General features: G+C 45.1%; 1 protein-coding gene across 1 annotated transcript; it reads right to left on the bottom strand.

The window, feature by feature from the left end:
- Positions 1–11,830: 11,830 nt before the first annotated feature.
- LOC125513927 (phospholipase A1-Ibeta2, chloroplastic-like) lies at positions 11,831–13,769 on the bottom strand. The gene has a single exon (XM_048679140.2). It carries the CDS (start codon positions 13,643–13,645, stop codon positions 12,038–12,040), a length of 1,608 nt encoding a protein of 535 aa, XP_048535097.2. The 5' UTR covers positions 13,646–13,769; the 3' UTR covers positions 11,831–12,037.
- Positions 13,770–20,849: the final 7,080 nt, after the last annotated feature.

Here is a 20,849-nt window from a genome sequence, read left to right as displayed (position 1 = left end):
TTTCCCTTTGAAGTTATCTTATCGGATTGAGTCTTTAAGGATTTGAGAACACTTGATGTATGTCTTGCATGTGCTTATCTGTGGTGACAATGGGATATCACGTGATCCACTTGATGTATGTTTTGGTGATCAACTTGCAAGTTTCGTGACCTCGTGAACTTATGAATAGGGGTTGGCACACATTTTTGTCTTGACTCTCCGGTAGAAACTTTGGGGCACTCTTTGAAGTTCTTTGTGTTGGTTGAATAGATGAATCTGAGATTGTGTGATGCATATCGTATAATCATACCCACGGATACTTGAGGTGACATTAGGGTTTTGGTTGATTTGCGTCTTAAGGTGTTATTCTAGTACAAACTCTAGGATAGATTGAACGGAAAGAATAGCTTCGTGTTATTTTACTACGGACTCTTCAATAGATCGATCAGAAAGGGTAACTTTGAGGTGGTTTCGTACCCTACAATAATCTGTTCGTTTGTTCTCTGCTATTAGTGACTTTGGAGTGACTCTTTGTTGCATGTTGAGGTATAGTTATATGATCCAATTATGTTATTATTGTTGAGAGAACTTGCACTAGTGAAAGTATGAACCCTAGGCCTTGTTTCCTAGCATTGCAATACCGTTTACGCTCACTTTTACCACTTGCTACCTTGCTGTTTTTATATTTTCATATTACAAAAACTTATATCTACCATCCATATTGCACTTGTATCACCATCTCTTCGCCGAACTAGTGCACCTATACAATTTACCATTGTATTGGGTGTGTTGGGGACACAAGAGACTCTTTGTTATTTGGTTGCAGGGTTGTTTGAGAGAGACCATCTTCATCCTATGCCTCCCACGGATTGATAAACCTTAGGTCATCCACTTGAGGCAAATTTGCTACTGTCCTACAAACCTCTGCACTTGGAGGCCCAACAACGTCTACAAGAAGAAGGTTGTGTAGTAGACATCAACATGCAGCTTCACTAACATCCAACATTTCCATGGCCATCTCATAACTTTCAACCCAAGCCTTAGGAGGCTGATCTGCTGTGTAATTAGGCACCTTGCGAGGATCCTTGAAATCCTTGGGTAAGCACTCGTTACGCAGAGCCAGCACTAAACAGGGCACACCCAAGGTCTTAGAGGTTACGCCTATTTCCACTGAGGTTGTCGGGTAAACCGGAGACTGTTGATGAGCCGCTTGCTGAGCGCCAACTCGGCCTCCCGACGCGCCCTGCCCTGATCCACCACGGTCTGAGCATTGGCACCGCCGCGCCGGGTTACGGCGATATTCACTGCTTGAGACCGCTGGTTCGTTAATGTGCCTGCTGTAACTCCGGCTTGGCCGAGGGGTTGAGTGGATCCGCTCATGACTATAAGAATAAGCCGCCTGCTGAGCCACGACCATCTGAAGAAGTTCCCTGACCCGCCGTGTCTCTACCACTGCTGGGGACTCTTGATAACCCACAAGTATAGGGGATCAATTGTAGTCTCTTTCGATAAGTAAGAGTGTCGAACCCAACGAGGATCTAAAGGTAGAACAAATATTCCCTCAAGTTCTATCGACCATCGATACAACTCTACTGACTACGCACGCTTAATGTTTGCTTTACCTAGAACAAGTATGAAACTAGAAGTACTTTGTAGGTGTTGTTGGATAGGTTTGCAATATAATAAAGAGCGTGTAAATAAAAATTAGGGGCTGTTTGGATAAAGACACAACTAAGTTAGGTTTAGTAGAGAGCTTTTTGTCACAAGAAATTTATTTGTCCCTAGGCAATCGATAACTAGACCGGTAATCGTCATTGCAATTTTATTTGAGGGAGAGGCATAAGCTAACATACTTTCTCTACTTGGGTCATATGCACTTATGATTGGAACTCTAGCAAGCGTCCGCAACTACTAAAGATCATTAAGGTAAAACCCAACCATAGCATTAAAGTATCAAGTCCTCTTTACTCCCATATGCAAACAACCTACTTACTCGGGTATGTGCTTCTGTCACTCACGCCACCCACCATAAGTAAATCATGAATGTATTTCAACACCCTACAGCGGGAATCCCTCACACTTGCGTGACACTAAGATCGCCATAGGACAGCACCAATAATAAAACATGCAACTCAAACCAATCACGATCATCAATTAACCCATAGGACAAAATGGATCTACTCAAACATCATAGGATAGCCATACATCATTGGGAAATAATATATAGCATTGAGCACCATGTTTAAGTAGAGATTACAGCGGGTAAAAGAGGGGTTACACCGCTGCATAGAGGGGGGAAGAGTTGGTGATGATGGTGATGAAGTTGTTGGTGTAGATTGTGGTGATGATGATGGCCCCGGCGGCGTTCCGGCGCCACCGTAAGAGAGGGGGAGAGAGACCCCCTTCTTATTCTTCTTCCTTGACCTTCTCCCTCTGGGCCAATGGCCTCCATGGCATGGGAGGGGCGAGAGCCCCTCCGAGATTGGATTTGTCTCTCTGTCTCTCTCTGTTTCTGCGTTCTCGGGATTCTACCCTTCCACCATTTCTTATATATCCGGAGATCCGTAACTCCATTTGGATTGAAACCTTTGCCCAGATTTTTCTCTGAAAATTAGTTTTCTTGCGGCCAAAGAAGAGCAGCAACCGCCTTACGGGGGCCCATGAGTGTTAGGGGCGCGCCCAGGGGGGCAGGCGCACCCCCTGCCTCGTGGCCCCCTCGGGCACCTTCTCGCGTTGATTCTTCTTCCCATATTTCACAAATATTCCAAAAATATTCTCCGTCCAGTTTTATTCCGTTTGGACTTTGTTTGGTATGGGGTTTCTGTGAAACATAAAACATGCAACAAACAGGAACTGGCAGTGGGCACTAGATCAATATGTTAGTCCCAAAAATAGTATAAAAAGTTGCCAAAAGTATATGAAAGTTGTATAATATTGGCATCGAATAATCAAAAATTATAGATACGACGAAGACGTATCAGCATCCCCAAGCTTAATTCCTGCTCGTCCTCGAGTAGGTAAATGATAAAAAAGATAATTTTTGATGTGGAATGCTACCTAGCATAATCTTGATCATATATCTAATCATGGCATGAATATTAAGACACGAGTGATTCAAAGCAATAGTCTATCATTTGGCATTAAGACAATAATACTTCAAGCATACTAACCAAGCAATTATGTCTTATCAAAATAACATAGCCAAAGAAATCTCATCCCTACAAAATCATATAGTCTGGCTATGCTCCATCTTCACCACACAAAGCATTCAAATCATGCACAACCCCGATGACAAGCCGAGCAATTGGTTCATACTTTTTAACGCGCTTCAGCCTTTTCAACCCTCACGCAATACATGAGCACAAGCCATGGACATAGCACTATGGGTGGAATATAATATAATGATGGAGGTTTGTGTGAAGAAGGCAAAAAAGGATAAAGTCTCACATTGACGCGGCTAATCAACGGGCTATGGAGATGCCCATCAATTGATGTCAATGTGAGGAGTAGGGATTGCCATGCAACGGATGCACTAAGAGCTATAAGTGTATGAAAGCTCAAACTGGAAACTAAGTGGGTGTGCATCCAACTTGCTTGCTCATGAAGACCTCGGGCATTTGAGGAAGCCCATCATCGAAATATACAAGCCAAGTTCTATAATGAAAATTCCCACTAGTATACAAAAGTGATTACTCAAGAGACTCTCTATATGAAGAACATGGTGCTACTCTGAAGCACAATTGTGGTAAAAGGATAGTAACATTGCCCCTTCTCTCTTTTCTCTCATTTTTTTCTTTTTTTCTTTTTTCTTTTCTTTATCTTTTTGTTTTGGTAGGCTTCTTTGGCCTCTTTTATTTATTTTTAAAGTCCGGAGTCTCATCCCGACTTGTGGGGGAATCATAGTCTCCATTATCCTTTCCTCACTGGGGCAATGCTCTAATAATGATGATCATCACACTTTTATTTACTTGCAACTCAATATTACAACTCGATACTAGAACAAAGATATGACTCTATATGAATGCCTCCGGTGGTGTACCGGGATGTGCAATGATCTAGCGCAGCAATGACATCAAAAACAGACAAGCCATGAAAACATCATGCTAGCTATCTTACGATCGTGCAAAGCAATATGACAATAAATGCTCAAGTCATGTATATGATGATGATGGAAGTTGCATGGCAATATATCTCGGAATGGCTATGGAAATTCCATGATAGGTAGGTATGGTGGCTATTTTGAGGAAGATATAAGGAGGTTTATGTGTGATAGAGCGTATCGTATCACGGGGTTTGGATGCACTGGCAAAGTTTGCACCAACTCTCTAGGTGAGAAAGGGCAATGCACGGTACCGAAGAGGCTAGCAATGATGGAAGGGTGAGAGTGTGTATAATCCATGGACTCACATTAGTCATAAAGAACTCATATACTTATTGCAAAAGTTTATTAGCCCTCGAAGCAAAGTACTACTATGCATGCCCCTAAGGGGATAGATTGGTAGGAAAAGACCATCGCTCATCCCCAACCGCCACTCATAAGGAAGACAATCAATAAATACCTCATGCTCCAACTTCGTTATATAACGGTTCACCATACGTGCATGCTACGGGACTTGCAAACCTCAACACAAGTATTTCTCAATTTCACAATTACTCAACTAGCACGACTCTAATATCACCACCTTTATATCGCAAAACTATTGCAAGTAATCAAACATATCATATTCAGTGATCTACAAGTTTTATGTAGGATTTTATGACTAACCATGTGAATAACCAATTCTTGTCAACTCTCTAAATGGATATAAGTGAAGCAAGAGAGTTTAATTCTTTCTACAAAATATATGCCCACCCTCTAACAACTATAAGTGAAGTAAAAGAGCATTCTACAAATGGCGGGTTTCTATATGTAGGGAAACAGGCAATCCAAACTTCAAATGATATAAGCGAAGCACATGAAGCATTCTATAAAGCCATACTCAAAAGATATAAGTGAAGTGCAAAGAGTATTCTATAAATCAACCATGGACTATCTCATACCAGCATGGTGCATCAAATAAAAGTGAAAACTAAATGCAAAAGACGCTCCAAGATTTGCACATATCGCATTAACGAAACGAATCAGAAAACTTACAGATACTTGTTGAAGAAAGATGGGATGCCTTCCGGGGCATCCCCAAGCTTAGACGCTTGAGTCTCCTTGAATATTTACTTGGGGTGCCTTGGACATCCCCAAGTTTGAGCTCTTGCCTCTCCTTCTTCTCCTCACATCGAGACATCCTCGATCTTCGAACACTTCATCCACACAAAACTCAACAGAAAGCTCGGTAAGATCCGTTAGTATAATAAAGAAAATCACTACTCTAAGTATTGTTGCAAACCAATTCAGATTTTGTTTTTGCATTATAGCTACTGTAATATAACTTTTCCATGGCTTAATCCACTGATAGGAATCGATAGTTTCATCAAAACAAGCAAACTATGCATCAAAAACAGGATGACAGTCTGTAGTAATCTGAACATTCACCATACTTATGGTACTCCAAAAATTCTATCAAAATTATTACAAATAAACAATTTGTATAGAAAGACAATGCAAAAAGTTTCGGAACCGTTTGATGTTCCAGTAAAAAATGTAAAATCACGCACTACAACCAAAGTTTCTGTCTTGCACCGCACAAACCAACAAGCAATGTAAACATCCTAAAGGCAAACCTTGGCACATTATTTTTATTGTTAAACCTTATAAAAGAACAGAACAGAAATAAATGACTCTCTAAAACTTCCGGGTTGATTCCCTGGCAGCGCTTTCTTTAAAGCCATTAAGCTAGGCATATAGTGCTCAAGTAATGGATCCACCCGGATCCCAAGGTATATCAAAGCCAATTTGTATTAGCAATGATTTGTCATTTAGTACTAAGAACAAAGCAACATATATCAAGCAATGACGAAGTCTAACTCTCTTCCTATGCATCGGCATGTCATAAAAGAACAATTCATGCATATATAGTAAAGGCCAATGCATAATATAAACAATTTCTTGCAATTTTATCATATTGGAAACATGGAGAGGCGGAGATGTAGTTCCTCTCTCATAATACTTGCAAGTAGGAGCAGCAAGCACATGCATATTGTATCTATCAAAATCATCATGTGTAGTAGTGAAACGCAACCCATCAATATAATCCTTAATAAGGCAAACTTCTTCAATACAGTGTAGTTGGGAGAATTCAAATAGATAATAGGACTATAATGCGTGGGTGCAAATAGCAACAATTTCATGTTTAACATAAGGAACAATAGCAAGTTCATCTCCATAAGTATAATTCATATTGGCATCATGGCCACAAGAATAGCAAGCATCAAGTTCATCAAAAAGGGATATTTCAAATGAATCAACGGGATCATAGCAATCATAGCATTCATCCTTCGGTAAGCACGAAGGGAAATTAAACAATGTATGAGTTGAAGAGTTACTCTCATTAGAAGGTGGGCACGGGTAGCTAATGTGCTCTTCCTCCTTTTGTTCTTTGTTCTTCTCATCATCTTTTTCATCCAATGAGCTCACAGTTTCATCAATTTCTTCTTCCATAGACTCCTGCAAAATATTAGTCTCTTCTTGGACAGCGGAGGAGTCCTCAATATGTGGTTTAACATAGGCATTAGAAGCATAATTATCATAACAATATTTAAGTATGGCAAAAATTTCAGATTTGTAAAGAGTAGCATCATACTTCTGAATCAAAGAAGCAATTTCATAAGCACCCTTAAAAGCAACAAATTCTTCGATTTGTTGAACATCGTAGTAATTATAAATACCCTTATCATAGAAGATATGATTCCATTATCACTAAACTCACATTGGTAGGGAAAGTGTTTCTTAGGGTTTTCAGAACAACAAGTAACATCATATATTTCACATAAATTCCAAGCATAGCATTGCAAACGATGAATTTGATCCAGTAAAAGTTTCCCTTTTTCAGATATGCGGTGTCGCACATAATAAGCATGCTCATCTAAAGATTTTCCCTCAACTAAGCTAGTTGGGATTTCAGCACGAACACATAGGGATCGAAGATGATCCAAGTAAAAAGCTTCAGTAGTGTGATAGATTTTGAGTGGTTCTTCAATCATTGGTTCAGTAGGTACAACTTTTTTTGGTATTTTGCGTTTCCTACCCATAACTAAAGATAGAGAACAACAAATAAAAATTACTTAGAGATAAAGCAAACCAGCACACACGAGAATATTCACTCCCACGCTATAACTCCCCGGCAACGGCGCCAGAAAAAGGTCTTGATAACCCACAAGTATAGGGGATCAATTGTAGCCTCTTTTGATAAGTAAGAGTGTCGAACCCGACGAGGAGCTAAAGGTAGAACAAATATTCCCTCAAGTTCTATCGACCACCGATACAACTCTACGCGCGCTTAACGTTTGCTTTACCTCGAACAAGTATGAAACTAGAAGTACTTTGTAGGTGTTGTTGGATAGGTTTGCAAGATAATAAAGAGCGCGTAAATAAAAAGTAGGGGCTATTTAGATAAAGACACAACTATGTTAGGTTTAGTAGAGAGCTTCTTGTCACAAGAAAGTTATTTGTCCCTAGGCAATCGATAACTAGACCGGTAATCGTTATTGCAATTTTATTTGAGGGAGAGGCATAAGCTAACATACTTTCTTTACTTGGATCATATGCACTTATGATTGGAACTCTAGCAAGCATCCGCAACTACTAAAGATCATTAAGGTAAAACACAACCATAGAATTAAAGTATCAAGTCCTCTTTACTCCCATATGCAAACAACCTACTTACTCGGGTATGTGCTTCTGTCACTCACGCCACCCACCATAAGCAAATCATGAACGTATTGCAACACCCTACAGCGGGAATCTCTCACGCTTGCGCGACACGAAGAGCACCATAGGATAGCACCAATAATAAAACATGCAACTCAAACCAATCACGATCATCAATTAACCCATAGGACAAAACGGATATACTCAAACATCATAGGATAGCCATACATCATTGGGAAATAATATATAGCGTTGAGCACCATATTTAAGTAGAGATTACAGCAGGTAAAATAGGGGTTACACCGCTGCATAGAGGGGGGAAGATTTGGTGATGATGGCGGTGAAGTTGTTGGTGTAGATTGCGGTGATGATGGTGGCCCCGGCGGCGTTCCGGCGCCACCGAAAGAGAGGGGGAGAGAGCCCCCACTTCTTCTTCCTTGACCTTCTCCCTAGATGGGAGAAGGGTTTCCCCTTTGGTCCATGGCCTCCATGGCATGGGAGGGGCGAGAGCCCCTCCGAGATTGGATCCGTCTCTCTGTCTCTCTCTGTTTCTGCGTTCTCGGGATTATGCCCTTTCACCGTTTCGTATATATCCCGAGATCCGTAACTCTGATTGGATTGAAACCTTCGCCCAGATTTTTCTCCGAAATTTAGCTTTCTTGCGTCCAAAGAAGAGCAACAACAGCCTTACGGGGGGCCCACGAGGGTCAGGGGCGCGCCCCCTGACTCGTGGCCCCCTCGGGCACCTTCTCGCGTTGATTCTTCTTCCCATATTTCACAAATATTCCAAAAATATTCTCCGTCTGTTTTTATTCCATTTGGACTCCGTTTGGTATGGGATTTCTGCGAAACATAAAACATGCAAAAAAACAAGAACTGGCACTAGGCACTGGATCAATATGTTTGTCCCAAAAATAGTATAAAAGTTGACAAAAGTATAGAAAAGTTGTATAATATTTGCATGGAACAATAAAAAATTATAGATACGACGGAGACGTATCAAGGACTCACCTTCAACTGGTAGAGCTACCAATCGTGATGCCGCAGCAATTATATTGTCCAAAGGGTTCGAATAATGACCCGGTGGTGTCGAAACATGTTGAGGCGGAATATTGTTCACGCGCGGAGAGTCCATCATGCGCGGCTGAACCGGAGCTCCGGCTCCAGGTGCTTCGACCTTTTGGTTTAGCACCAGCGGATCACTGGTCCCTGCTCCAGGTGTGTTAAAGAGGTTTATTGGCTCATAAACCGAGGGTAGATGAATCCGGTGTCTCCTTCTCATGGCCTCATTTGAAGCATTCTGATACAACGTGATCCGGAAGGAACCGTCTCGGATCCGTTGTGCCTGTGCATCCAAAACGGTCCTGAAGTTGATACAATGAGTTGGTCTCGCCTATGGACGACTCACCATCAGAATAGATGGTCGTCTCACCACCAGATACATAACCATCCTCAATTTTCGCCCCATGGATAAAACCAACAAAGGCACGCTTCATGGCGGGTTGAACTCGGGCAGGCCGCGCACACTGAGCCGTCTCCATGATGTTGGTGCAGATGTCCTTCTCAGGGCCCGGTTCGCTGATCTTGCCGATCAAGACGTGGATTCCACCGAAGGGGACCCGGTACCTGTACTCGATTGAGCCGGCCTCGGGGCCCCAGCCTACATCGTCGATGTAGAGCTTGCCGCGACGACTCTTGGTCATCCGACCCACATCGTATCCCTTGATCCCTTCGAAGTTGCCCTTCAAGAACTCAACCACCATGCGCTGGCCCCACAGTGGGCGCCAACTGTCGTGGAATTATCACGGCAAATGTCCTAGCGAAAGGACTTAGTCGTGGAGCCATCGCAACTAGGTTAGCTTAAATGGGTTAAACGGGACAAAGGACACAGGAGTTTATACTGGTTCGACCTCTTGCGGTGAAGGTAAAAGCCTAATCCAGTTGAGGTGGTATTGCTTGGGTTTCGATTATCGGGGAGCGAATACGCTTGACCTAGCTTTCGATCTCTCTTATTTCTTGCCCTAAACCATCGCCGGGTCGCCCCTTTATATACACAGGTTAACGCTCATCGGCTCACGGAGTCCCGGCCGGCTCATATAAAACGTGTCCGGCCCGGTGACTAACTATGCATGCCTTACAATACAAGTCATACATATATGGCGGTTTACACATGTGGGCTTTAAGTCGCCTTTGGGCTTTGGGCCTTCAGTAGCCTGCTTCGTGAACCGCCATCTTCAGCATCTTTATGGGCTTTATATTTTATGAACCGCCAGTGGTATGACATGGCCCCTCCTGGGCGGGTCATACCCAATAGTTATATCCCCAACAGATTACATGCAATCTCAAAAGCTCTTTGTCTTATTCCCATTGGGTTCCTTTCGGATCCCTTTTTTGGAAAAGCGATTAGCCAACTCCATCAGGTGTCACTACTGATTAATTCAAAGAAAGGGACACGCCCCCCCCCCCCCAACTCCATTGCACATCTTCATTTTTGTGACATATGTCAGAAGCAAAATGGGACATCACTGGAGTAAAATGGCAAGATGAGGCACCAGACAAGACTGGAGAAATGACTAAGGTATGATGCATACCATAACATGCGGGGAGTGGTTTTATAGAAGGAGCGAGGCAAGAGCAAAGGTGGAAAAAATGTGCGAGAAGGAAGAGTGAGATGGCGGGAAGACAAAGGGAAGGAGTGGAGATGGCGGGAAAGTAAAGGGCGGGGCAGGGGTGGCAGTAAGGGAAAGGAGAGGATGTCCGAAGCATGAAGGGCAAACGCGGGAAAAAAATTTGTTCGCGGCAGCAACTAAAAGATCTCTTCATTCGCGCAAGCAATGAGAAGATCTCCTTGTTCGCGCCAGCAGCAAAAAGAGCTACAAGCAACTTCGTTGCCCCGATTACACGACGTGGTGGGCCCTATTGGGGCTTTTCGTTCGCACAGGCGACGAAGAGTAACTCTTCAGCCCCGTCGGCCGCGAAGAGCACTCTTCGCTTAGGCAGACATGGAAAGAGCTCTTCGGCCATGCGACAATGAAGAGTTGATCTTCACTCAACATGAAAGGAAAATAACTAGGTCAGAAAAATGAGATTTCTGAAAACTAGAATAGACTTTTGTGATTTCCAAAAACTAAATTAAAAAACACAGTCAGTGTCATACTATGAGCGCTGCTATACACACTATAGACTTGCAGCTGACGCTTACACGAGTGTGCACGCCGGAGGCAATTGTTTTTTTTTCCTTAGCTGATCCGTGGACTGCGTATCGTTCACAGATGGTGCAAACCATGTTGTGTGTGAAGTAGTTTCATATTGTCATCTCTTCGTGAGCAATTTTCTACTCCCTCCGTCTCATAATGTAAGACATTTTTGCAAACTAGTTTAGCTTGAAAAAACAACTTACATTGCGGGACAGAGGAAGTAGTTTATAACCATAGCAGCCACTTCTTTTGTCAGTCATAATCCGATGCACGTATTAATTTGCTGAAAATGACACTGGGTGATAGTGCACTTTATACGTATTTTTTGTGAAGGTAGTTGATTTCTCTACCACTGAAGATTTTTTTAAGACACGTGAAAAATACTGAAAAACTACTCTAGACTGGTTGTAGTAAAAGACTAAAAAGGGAGGTTCGGGGTTGTCCACCATAGAAAAGAAAAAGGCCGCTCTAGCTTCGGTGACTTCCACTCCGAGTGTTGCCATCGGTAACAAATGAATTGTTAACCGTAAAGATCCGGTAGTATATAATAATTTTACAGGGATCAGAACCATTCATAAGATATTCAGAGTTGTGATTAAGCTGATGACTGATGTTGATAGTAAAAAGTCGACGTTAATGTTACATGGGTTGAAAAATTCTACCCTTTGTCGGAGGGAATGGAACGGAATCGTTCTTGTACATATTTCTGCCTTTTATAAAGCTAAGGTACACGATTGCGTATTCTCAAAAATAAAAAAGAATCGGTCTCTGTTTTGAAGAATGCAGGGAGGGAACCGGTCTCTGTCCAAAGGAAAAATGGAACGAGTAGGAGGCAGCGCAGTTGCGCAAGTGGTGAACAAAACATTGTGGTCAAAACACTCAAGCTCTCGCCTGATCAATTATGTCACGCACACACACATGATTTTCCTGTACATGCATCGAAACGAAAACGAAAACGAAACGATGGAAATGAGATATTTTCCTGGAACCGACGCCCTGCCGACTAACGAAAGAATTGTTTGTCTCTACAGTACAAAACTAAATTTACTGCGCGATTTGGTCATGACGGGCTCGCGACGGGGCAGTTGCCGTACGCCATGCTCCGGCCGACGTCCGCCGGCGCGGCGGGGTCGACGCCGAGCTCCCGGGCGCGGTTCACGTACTCCTTCTTCACGTTCCCCTTCTGCAGCTGCAGCAGGCGTATCACGCTGCGCCGCGCGTCGTACCGGAACGGGTGCCCCGTCGCGGTGAACCCGTCGATGAGGTGCAGGTACGCCTCCAGGTCGTGCCGGCTCGCCGGGCCCACGTCGGGGCGCAGGCACGGCGAGTTCTTGCTGTCGATGCGCAGCTCCGCGCCCACGTGCTGGTACTGCTCCTTGCTCAGCGGCAGCCGCGGCGCCACGCCGGGCACCTTGGTCACCATGTCGCCGGCGTTGACGATGCGGAGGACGTTGACCTTGCCGCTCTGCTTCAGCTTGTCCACGAACGCGGCGTTGCCCACCTTCGGGCCGCCGAAGGAGACCACGGCGACCGGCGGCGCGTCGGGGACGGTCGTGGCGATCTCGTCGGCCACCAGGAGCGCCAGCGCGCCGCCGAGGCTGTGCCCGACGATCGTGATGCTCAGCTCCTCGCCCTTGTACTTCTCCATGAGGCGTCTCACCTCGTCCATCACGTCCTCCGAGAGGCTCTTCACCTTTTCCCCGGCCGTCTTGTAGAGGCTCCGGAACCCGCGGGCCACCTTGGGGTCCTCCGGTCCGGCTTGCTTGCCCTCGCCGGGCTCGCCGTCGAGGGGCACGAGCGAGGCGCGCAGGTTCTCGGCCCACTCGAGGCAGGTGGCCGTCCCGCGCAGCACGATGGCGATGTCGCGGCGGCCCATGCGGGCGACCTCCCGCTCGGACTCGCACACGGCGACGTAGCCGATCCAGTTGGACTGCTGCGTGAGCCACTCGGGGGTGTTGGGGCGCTTGGCCCACGGCGGCATGGACAGCGCGGAGGTGGCGAAGAGGCTGCGCGTGGGGCGGTAGGAGCGGTCCGGGAGCATGAGGCCCCGGTGCCTCGCCGCCGCGGTGGGCAGCGAGTGGAAGGCCTGGTAGGCCGCCTGCACGAAGTCGCCGTAGCGGAGGAGCTCGCGGCGGAGGTCGGAGTCGAGCGGGTCGAGGAGACCTGCCCACCCACCCTCCCCGTGGAGGGCGCGCCACCGGGGCCCGATGGTGCTCCGCGGGGAGGCGCGCGGGGAGTCGGCCGAGAGGAGCTGCTGCATGTGCATGAGGCTGCGCGGCGACATGTGCTCGTCCGCGGCCATGCGCGCCCGCATGCCGGGCATGGGCACGAAGAAGGAGAGGTTGAGCGCGTTGAGCAGGCCGTGCCGGATGTTGAGCGGCTCCTGCTCGCTCTCCTGCTCCTGCTTGCTGCTGGGCGGCCCCGCCTGGCTCGGCGTCCTCGGCGGCTTCCCGAGCACGCGGTCAAGGTTGGCGATGTGCGCCCTCACGCCGTCCGCGGCGGGCGAGGCCCCGGATCCGGCGGCGCGCAGCGCCTGCGAGCTCGGGTTGAGCGGCGACTGCTCGCGGCGCGGCGCCGTGCGCTGCGGGGAGGCGTGGTGCGGCGCGTGGTGCACGGGCGCGTGCACCGCCGCGGTGGCGGCTCCGGTGACGGCCGCGGCAATTGACATCGGCTCCTCCGTCAACAACAGGTTATAATTCTGTAGCAGGATCACCTACTCGATCGCAGGCGCCTCCGATTCCGAGCTACGACTAGAAATGAAGCGAGATGACAGACACAGCACGTCTGGGCGGGGCTATATAGCGGGAGGGGGAAGAGTCCAGACTCCAGACTCCAGACCGCAGCGCCCCGCGGGTCAATTATTAATTGATGCAGCGCAGTGGTTGGTCACAAGTTGCCATGCGCTTTGACGTCGCGATGCCATGGCCACCCGAGCACGCGACAAGGTCGCCGGTGCGCTGGCCCGCGCACAGAGAGAGACCCGGCGGGAGCCAGCCCACCGCGTGCCGGGCCGAGCCCCGGCGTCTGCGCGGGGAATAGTCTATTCTACTCCTAATTTCTACGCCCCCCTGCGTCTGCATGCGTGGCCAGCTCGCCGGCAGCCGCGCCGAGATGCGGTGTCGATGTACGTACAAGTACTAGTCTAATGGCGATTAGGCGTGCGTAGTTAGCCACGCGGTGCCCGGCGGGGTTGGATTTTCGTGGCTTGACCGAGACGAAGCAGCACCATGTCGACGTCGTTGCCCGCTTCTTTTAGTATTTGTCGAGCTTCCTCTCCCTCGCATGTGGTTTCTGGTCTTGGTCCAGCGGCTTCGGCTTCACACTGACACCGGTCGTCATGACCTCCTCCTCCCGGTTTGCCGGTTTGGATGCGTGCACTGCTGACCGCGGACGATACTAACTAGTCCGCGACAAAGCTTTGGTACGGAGTACGGGATTAAAATGGTTTTGTCAATTCGTTAGTCAAACCTACCGTGTGTATATCTCTACATATTTTTTGAGGAAACCACGGCGTCCATGTCGCGTCGGCGTGTGGTGATCCGATCTCCTCCCTGCTCCGACGAGTGCCGAGGGCGGGAGCTTTTTTTTTTCTCCAGAAAAATTCTAATTTATTCATTTTCAATCGTGGCAATATAATGAACATAAGAAATAATAAATATTACATCCAGGTCCGTAGACCATCTACCGACGATTACAAACGCCCTCCCTCGTTGGAGCCGGACAAAATTTGTTGTAGTAGACAATCGGAAAGTCCTTATGCTAAGGCCCTATAGGACTAGCGCAACAGAACAACAATCACCGCAAATAAAGAGTAGCGTAGATTGGAAGGATCCAGCGTGAAGAAACACAAACGTAGACGAACTATGACCAGATCCGAGCAAATCCACCAAGGATAGATCTATCGGATGCACACCTCCACATGCCCACCGGCGATGCTAGACACACCACCGGAACGGGCTAGGCGGGGAAGACCTTATTCCATCTTCAGGGAGCCGCCGTCGTCTCGTATTTCTGAGTAGGACACAAACCCTAACAAAATTTGAAGAAACATGTAAAAACGGAGCCCTCCCGCCGGTAAGGACCGGGATCCACCGCACCGCCATGGCCCTAAGGAACGAGCAGGGTTCCACGCCCTAACAACAGAGGTCTCTTTGATTTAACCGTTCATAACTTCTTATACTACTATTTTTTTTATTTTTGAGATGAACTTCTTATACTATTTATTTTTTAGATGAACTTCTTATACTATTCTTTGAGTGTGTAATATTACACTATCTGCAGAACGTAAACACCACACCTATAGTCGTAGTATGCTATTTACAAAGACACCACACCTATAGTCATGACGTTTGTCTATGCTCTTAAATGCGTACACCGAACGAAAGTTCTATCGAGGAGCTGTCAGTAAGATATTAGGTTGGACATGATGCGAAAGTCTGGATTATCAGCTGACCGTGTACCAAGACAAAAGGTGTTTTTTCTAGAAAAAAGTCTATTGGTATTTTACTAGCAAACATGCCCGTGTGTTGTAACGGGAGAATAAATATGTTTTATCCGAGCCACTGTTGTTATTTTGATAAAATTTTAGTTCTGACTCGTAATATTGATGGCGATCACCTATGGCCTAGACTCAGATAGCAACCGATCGGTGTTGTTCAACACTAAGGAGTCCGCGTCTATAAATTAAATATATTTAAGAAAGTCTATATGTGTCACCATCACATGCAGCATATAAAACACAAATTAAGATCCTATGTATCGGTTTCAATTATTAACGTTCATGACTATCACAAGAATTGTTTGGGTATTTTCAAAATAAATCTTCATGTACTTTTGATGTTCATGAGTTTTATAAATGTATGTATATGCTATAAAAATTATTTGTGCATTCACTGTAAAAAAGAATTGTGTAGTCTGTCGATAAATATGTGTGTGGATTTCGCCAAAAAATACTTACGTAGGGTCTTCGATCAGGGGACATGTACAAAGAGAGAAGTTGGTGGAAGTACAACATGATTACCGATTGTAATTTGTTCATTGTAATCATTTTTCCACACTCGCTCCTTGCCAAACAACATAGAGCAGTGCGTGTCGCATGTTCATTTGCAATACGAATTGACGCCGGTACGAAGGAATGACAGATTATGCGCCATTGATTTTGGTTGCACCCTAAATAGCATTATTTTAAAATAGTTAATAGATAAAAATAATATCATATTCAGATTCTACACATTTTTCTAATCAATTTTATATATAACATATTGAACTTGGAGTTAGGGTTTAAAATATATGATTATTTTAAAATATTTATTCTACATGGACTGTGAGTTGATTAACGCAAATATTAAGGGCTTCTATGAAAAACTTTGAAAAATGGTTCGCTGTGACTTAAAGCTGGACAGCGGGTTGATTAGTATAAATATCAGGGGGTTATATGTAAAATGAGAAAAAAGATTTGTCATGGTACACGGTCAGCCTCCTTATATGTGAAAAACTATAAGGTGGTTGGGTGACCCGCTCCCAGGAAGCTCCCCCGATTTCCTTTGACTTTGGCTATTGGATGCTGGTTAAACAGGTATTTTTGTGTTTGTTGACGTCGGATCTTCACGGTTTGTTTTGACCTCGCAGAAAATTCACACGCCCAATGACATGTGGGTGCGGTTTGTTTTCATCTTAGATGATTGGCTGGGCCAGCTCGTTCCGACTGCGCGGACAATCTCTCTGCATGCGACACGTGCACGTCACGCGATTTCCCTTGGAGAAGTTGACACCGCGTTTGTTGTTAGCTACTCTAGCTCGGTTGATGGACCTGCTGCAAGTGGGCTTCTCTTCCTTCTGGTCCCACCCGTCCGTCTCCTTCTGTGCCTTGTTTCATGTGCGTTGTGTCCCGAATTTGGTTTGGTTCAGGTGTGGGGTCTCTCTTTTTTGTATGCGCTTTGACTCTCCGGTAGTCCTTGCACGCGTGCACTGCTCGGGTGCACTGGTACACGTCGGTGGTATACAAACGATTTTTAACCCCTTTCCACGACGGTGTTCGAAACCGTCACCTAGTGAGTGTGGGCGATAGGAGGTCATTCTCACATGACTCAGAAACCGTCGGGGATATGCCCTCCTCGCACACATGCTCGGCAAAATAAGGTCGTATGCGACCGGCGAGCACTCAAATGCAGAAATACGTACAAAAGTGCTAAAAAATACAATTATACATGCGAAATCATTTCTGGTCGTAAGTACATCCCACACAGTCAGTCATCGCTAAACGTTTCCGTTCGTATATTCATCCCACACAGTCACTCCAAGAAAAACGTTTGCGCAAGGTGGCGTAACGCAAACAATTTTCAAGAAAATACCGTGTGTGATTGTTCATTGATCCAATACGGTTTATTCCTAGAAACTATGTGCGTTGCCTGAGATCATTGCCCACGGTGTTTTCTAAATAACCGTTTGCAATAGGAAAACCCAATTAGCAAGCTAATTGGCCAATTAGCGGGCTAATTGCCCTATTATTAATAATCCATTTACTAATCTAATTGACATTCATATTAAGCACCTAATATATTCTATTTTCATATTAAGAAAGCAGGATTTCATAATTGAAATACATCGGAGTACAACATGATATAGCTACAGCACTCAGCTACCCCATTATACAACTGCACCAGCAACAAGTTTCATATGCAACATCTAGAACCTTTCGAAATAAGCATCATAGACGGTACATAGAGAGATGCATCTCATCTGGAAAACTGCTGAAGCGGAAGGCGAATATTGAGCCTTCATTCATGCTGAAGGTCTTTGCAACTTTAGGCCAGTGTCTGTGGATGATTGACCGTCCATCCTTCAACCTCTTCGAGAACACTTCAATATTGAACCATGGGTGTTGTATGAAAACTTTCCTCGCCTCCTGACCACAAAGGTGCATTAGTGAACCCTGAAAACAAGAATGTGCATAAATATCTTCTCTATATTGAAAATGGGGCAAAAGAGTAAAAAGGCAAGGTATAATAGTTAGTACCATCTTGTAAACCTCAATGCTTCACATTGTTTCCCTGCAACACATAGTCATCAGGTTAAGTAAGGGTTCGTATTCTATTAGTAAAATATGTTGATGATAAATAAGCACATTGCAGATTCATTAGATTAATTCAAGCCACATGGAAAACCCATTTATCCAAACCAAACATGATTAAGAACTAGGAAATATAGCACTTGTATATGTTTCTCGTGTATTAAGTGCAACCAAATTCGATTTATTTCTCACATGGTATACAATAACAGAATGCAGCCACAACAATTGAATATCGCATTGCAAAATTGAACCAAGCAGTTAACTAAACACCACAACAAATGAACCAAACGTTAACTGGGCACCACATTGCACAATATAACATACTCCTAATAGAAGATCAAACAGTTAACCAAACCAAGCATGCTTAACAACTTGGAAATATAGCAATTGTATTTGTTTCTCGTGTATTTAGTACTGCCAAATTCGATTTATTCTCACATGATATACAATAACAGAATGCAGCCACAATAATTGAATATCGGATTGTAGAATTGAACCGAGCAGTTAACTAAACACCATAACAAATGAACCAAACGTTAACTGAGCACCACATTGCACAATATAACATACTCGTAATAGAAGATCAAACAGTTAACCAAACCAAGCATGCTTAACAACTTGGAAATATTGCACCCTGAAGAATTGAATATCACATTTGCAGAATTGAACCAAGCAGTTAACTGAACACCACATTGCACGACATATAGAACATATACACTATAGAAGAATATTGCATGGTAAAAGTAGATAGCACAATTTACTAGAATTTGTTAAGGAAAGGCAGTAGCTAGCAAACTGAACATGAGTCCTTATAGTGAGCTAATAAGACAAGGTACTCCTCATTGTCGGAGATATCGATGACGATTAGCTTCTTGGACATGGAAGAGGGCGAGGCCTCAGCATCGTGGGTGCCCTCGTTGTAGTGGTGAATTGCCTGAGCCGCTCCGGGCACCAACCTGCTGGCTCTCGAGATAAGGTAAGCACATGCACGCTGAGAAAACACCTTGTAGTCTTCGTCGAAGGCACCGACGGTGGCCTCGAGAAAAACCCACGAATTGTCGTTTAAGCAGCTAACCGCGTCGCGGCGTCGGTGCGCGAGGCGTCAGCGGTGGCCTCGACGATGAGGTGCTCCTCCAAGATCTGAGGGTCGGCACGAATGGCAGCCATCGCGACCTGGCTATACTGCATGCACCATGGCTTAGGTCGGCGCTTATTTGATGGAGGAGTCGGTGATTTGGGTGGAAGGTGTCGCGCTCGCGCTGGCAGTCGGGGCATGTGGGATGTGGAAGGAGGAGGAGGATGGGGGTCGGGTGTGGATTACCTGCCTGGATAGGCGAGGCCGAGCAGCGTGAAGAAGGGTCGCCGGCGAGGAGGCGGCGTTGCAAGCAAGGAGTGAAGGTTTAAACTTGGAAAGGAAGGTAGAAATAGGAAAAATATGGCTTTTGGTAAGGGGGAGGGCGGGGAGGTAGATATTTCCGCGAAAGCCGAAAATTTGGAATCGCTTCAGCGAAAAAACTAGCGCGCAAAGTGTCATCAGACATGGTCCCTTATTCAGAGCGGGCTGTGGACTGTAGCCGTCGCACCTTCTCGCGTAAGACGTATGTGTACTATACTCCGACGATGCTCCAAGATATTTTGTGTTGCATCTCACATTATTCGTTATAATAAACTGTGTGAGATCTACTTGATTTTTTGTCTTGATTTGAATTACATAATGGCGTCACAACGGCCATGGACGGTGTTTTAATTGCTAGACCTTTTATCTGCAGTGAACATGCAACTATATGTGTGTCATAAAAGAATTGGAATTATTCAGGGTATGTTTGGACATTTTTATGCATTAAGCGAGTTTCAATGCATTTATATGCATAATTCAAATTTGAACTACATGCACATGCTCCAGTGCATATAAATTGGTTGAAAAATCAAATCTTTGTCCTTGGGTGCATGCTTAGATCCCATGCAAGAAATGGGAATGAATGTCAAACACCCTGCCACCGTCATTCGGCCACAAACATTGAGATACCTGATTTTTAAATTCTAGCAAATCCAAAACTCGTCTGAAATTCATGAAACTTGGCATGCTATCATGGAGCGGCATCAACATGATGTGGTAAATTTTTTGTCCCATTTGGGGCAGGTTTGGGTATATGCTTCTCACAACAAGCATGATGGTTTCGGTAGGGAATGTCCCACCTTTAGGGACGAAACGATATCCATTGCCTCTTATTGCTTTCAAAAAATTTCTCTTGTCAACATAGAACAACAGGAGTGTTGTGCTATTTTTTCTGATTTTTCGGGGTTCGTTTGGACATCTTTATGCATTAAGTGAGTTTTCAATGCATTTATGTGCATAATTCAAATTTGAACTACATGCACATGCTTCAGTGCATATAAATTGGTTAAAAATCAAATATTTGTCCTTGGGTGCATGCTTAGGTCCCATGCAAGAAATGGCAATGAATGTCAAACACCCTGCCACCGTCACTCGGCCGCAAACATTGAGATACCTGGTTTTTAAATTCTAGTAAATCCAAAACTCGTCTAAAATTCGTGAAACTTGTCATGCTATTATGGAGCGGCATCAGCATGTCGTGGTAAATTTTTTGTCTCATTTGAGGCAGGTTTGGGTATATGATTCTCACAAATTAGAGCTTCTCACAACAAGCATGATGGTTTTGGTAGGGAACGCCCCATCTTTGGGGACGAAATGATATCCATTGCCTCTTAAAAAAAATCATCGTGTCAACATAGAACAACAGGAGTGTTGTGTCAATTTTTGTGATTTTCGTGGTTCGTTTGG

The sequence above is a fragment of the Triticum urartu genome, chromosome 6A (assembly GCF_056163025.1).
Source record: "Triticum urartu cultivar PI428250 chromosome 6A, HENAU_Tu73, whole genome shotgun sequence".
Classification (NCBI taxonomy): Eukaryota; Viridiplantae; Streptophyta; class Magnoliopsida; order Poales; family Poaceae; genus Triticum; species Triticum urartu.
The sequence above is the reverse complement of the archived record's forward strand: the minus strand, read 5'-3'. Positions and strand labels throughout refer to the sequence as shown.

Excerpts from the sequence above, each read along its gene's own strand:
- LOC125513927 (XM_048679140.2), bottom strand. The coding sequence starts at position 13,645 with ATGTCAATTGCCGCGGCCGTCACCGGAGCCGCCACCGCGGCGGTGCAC.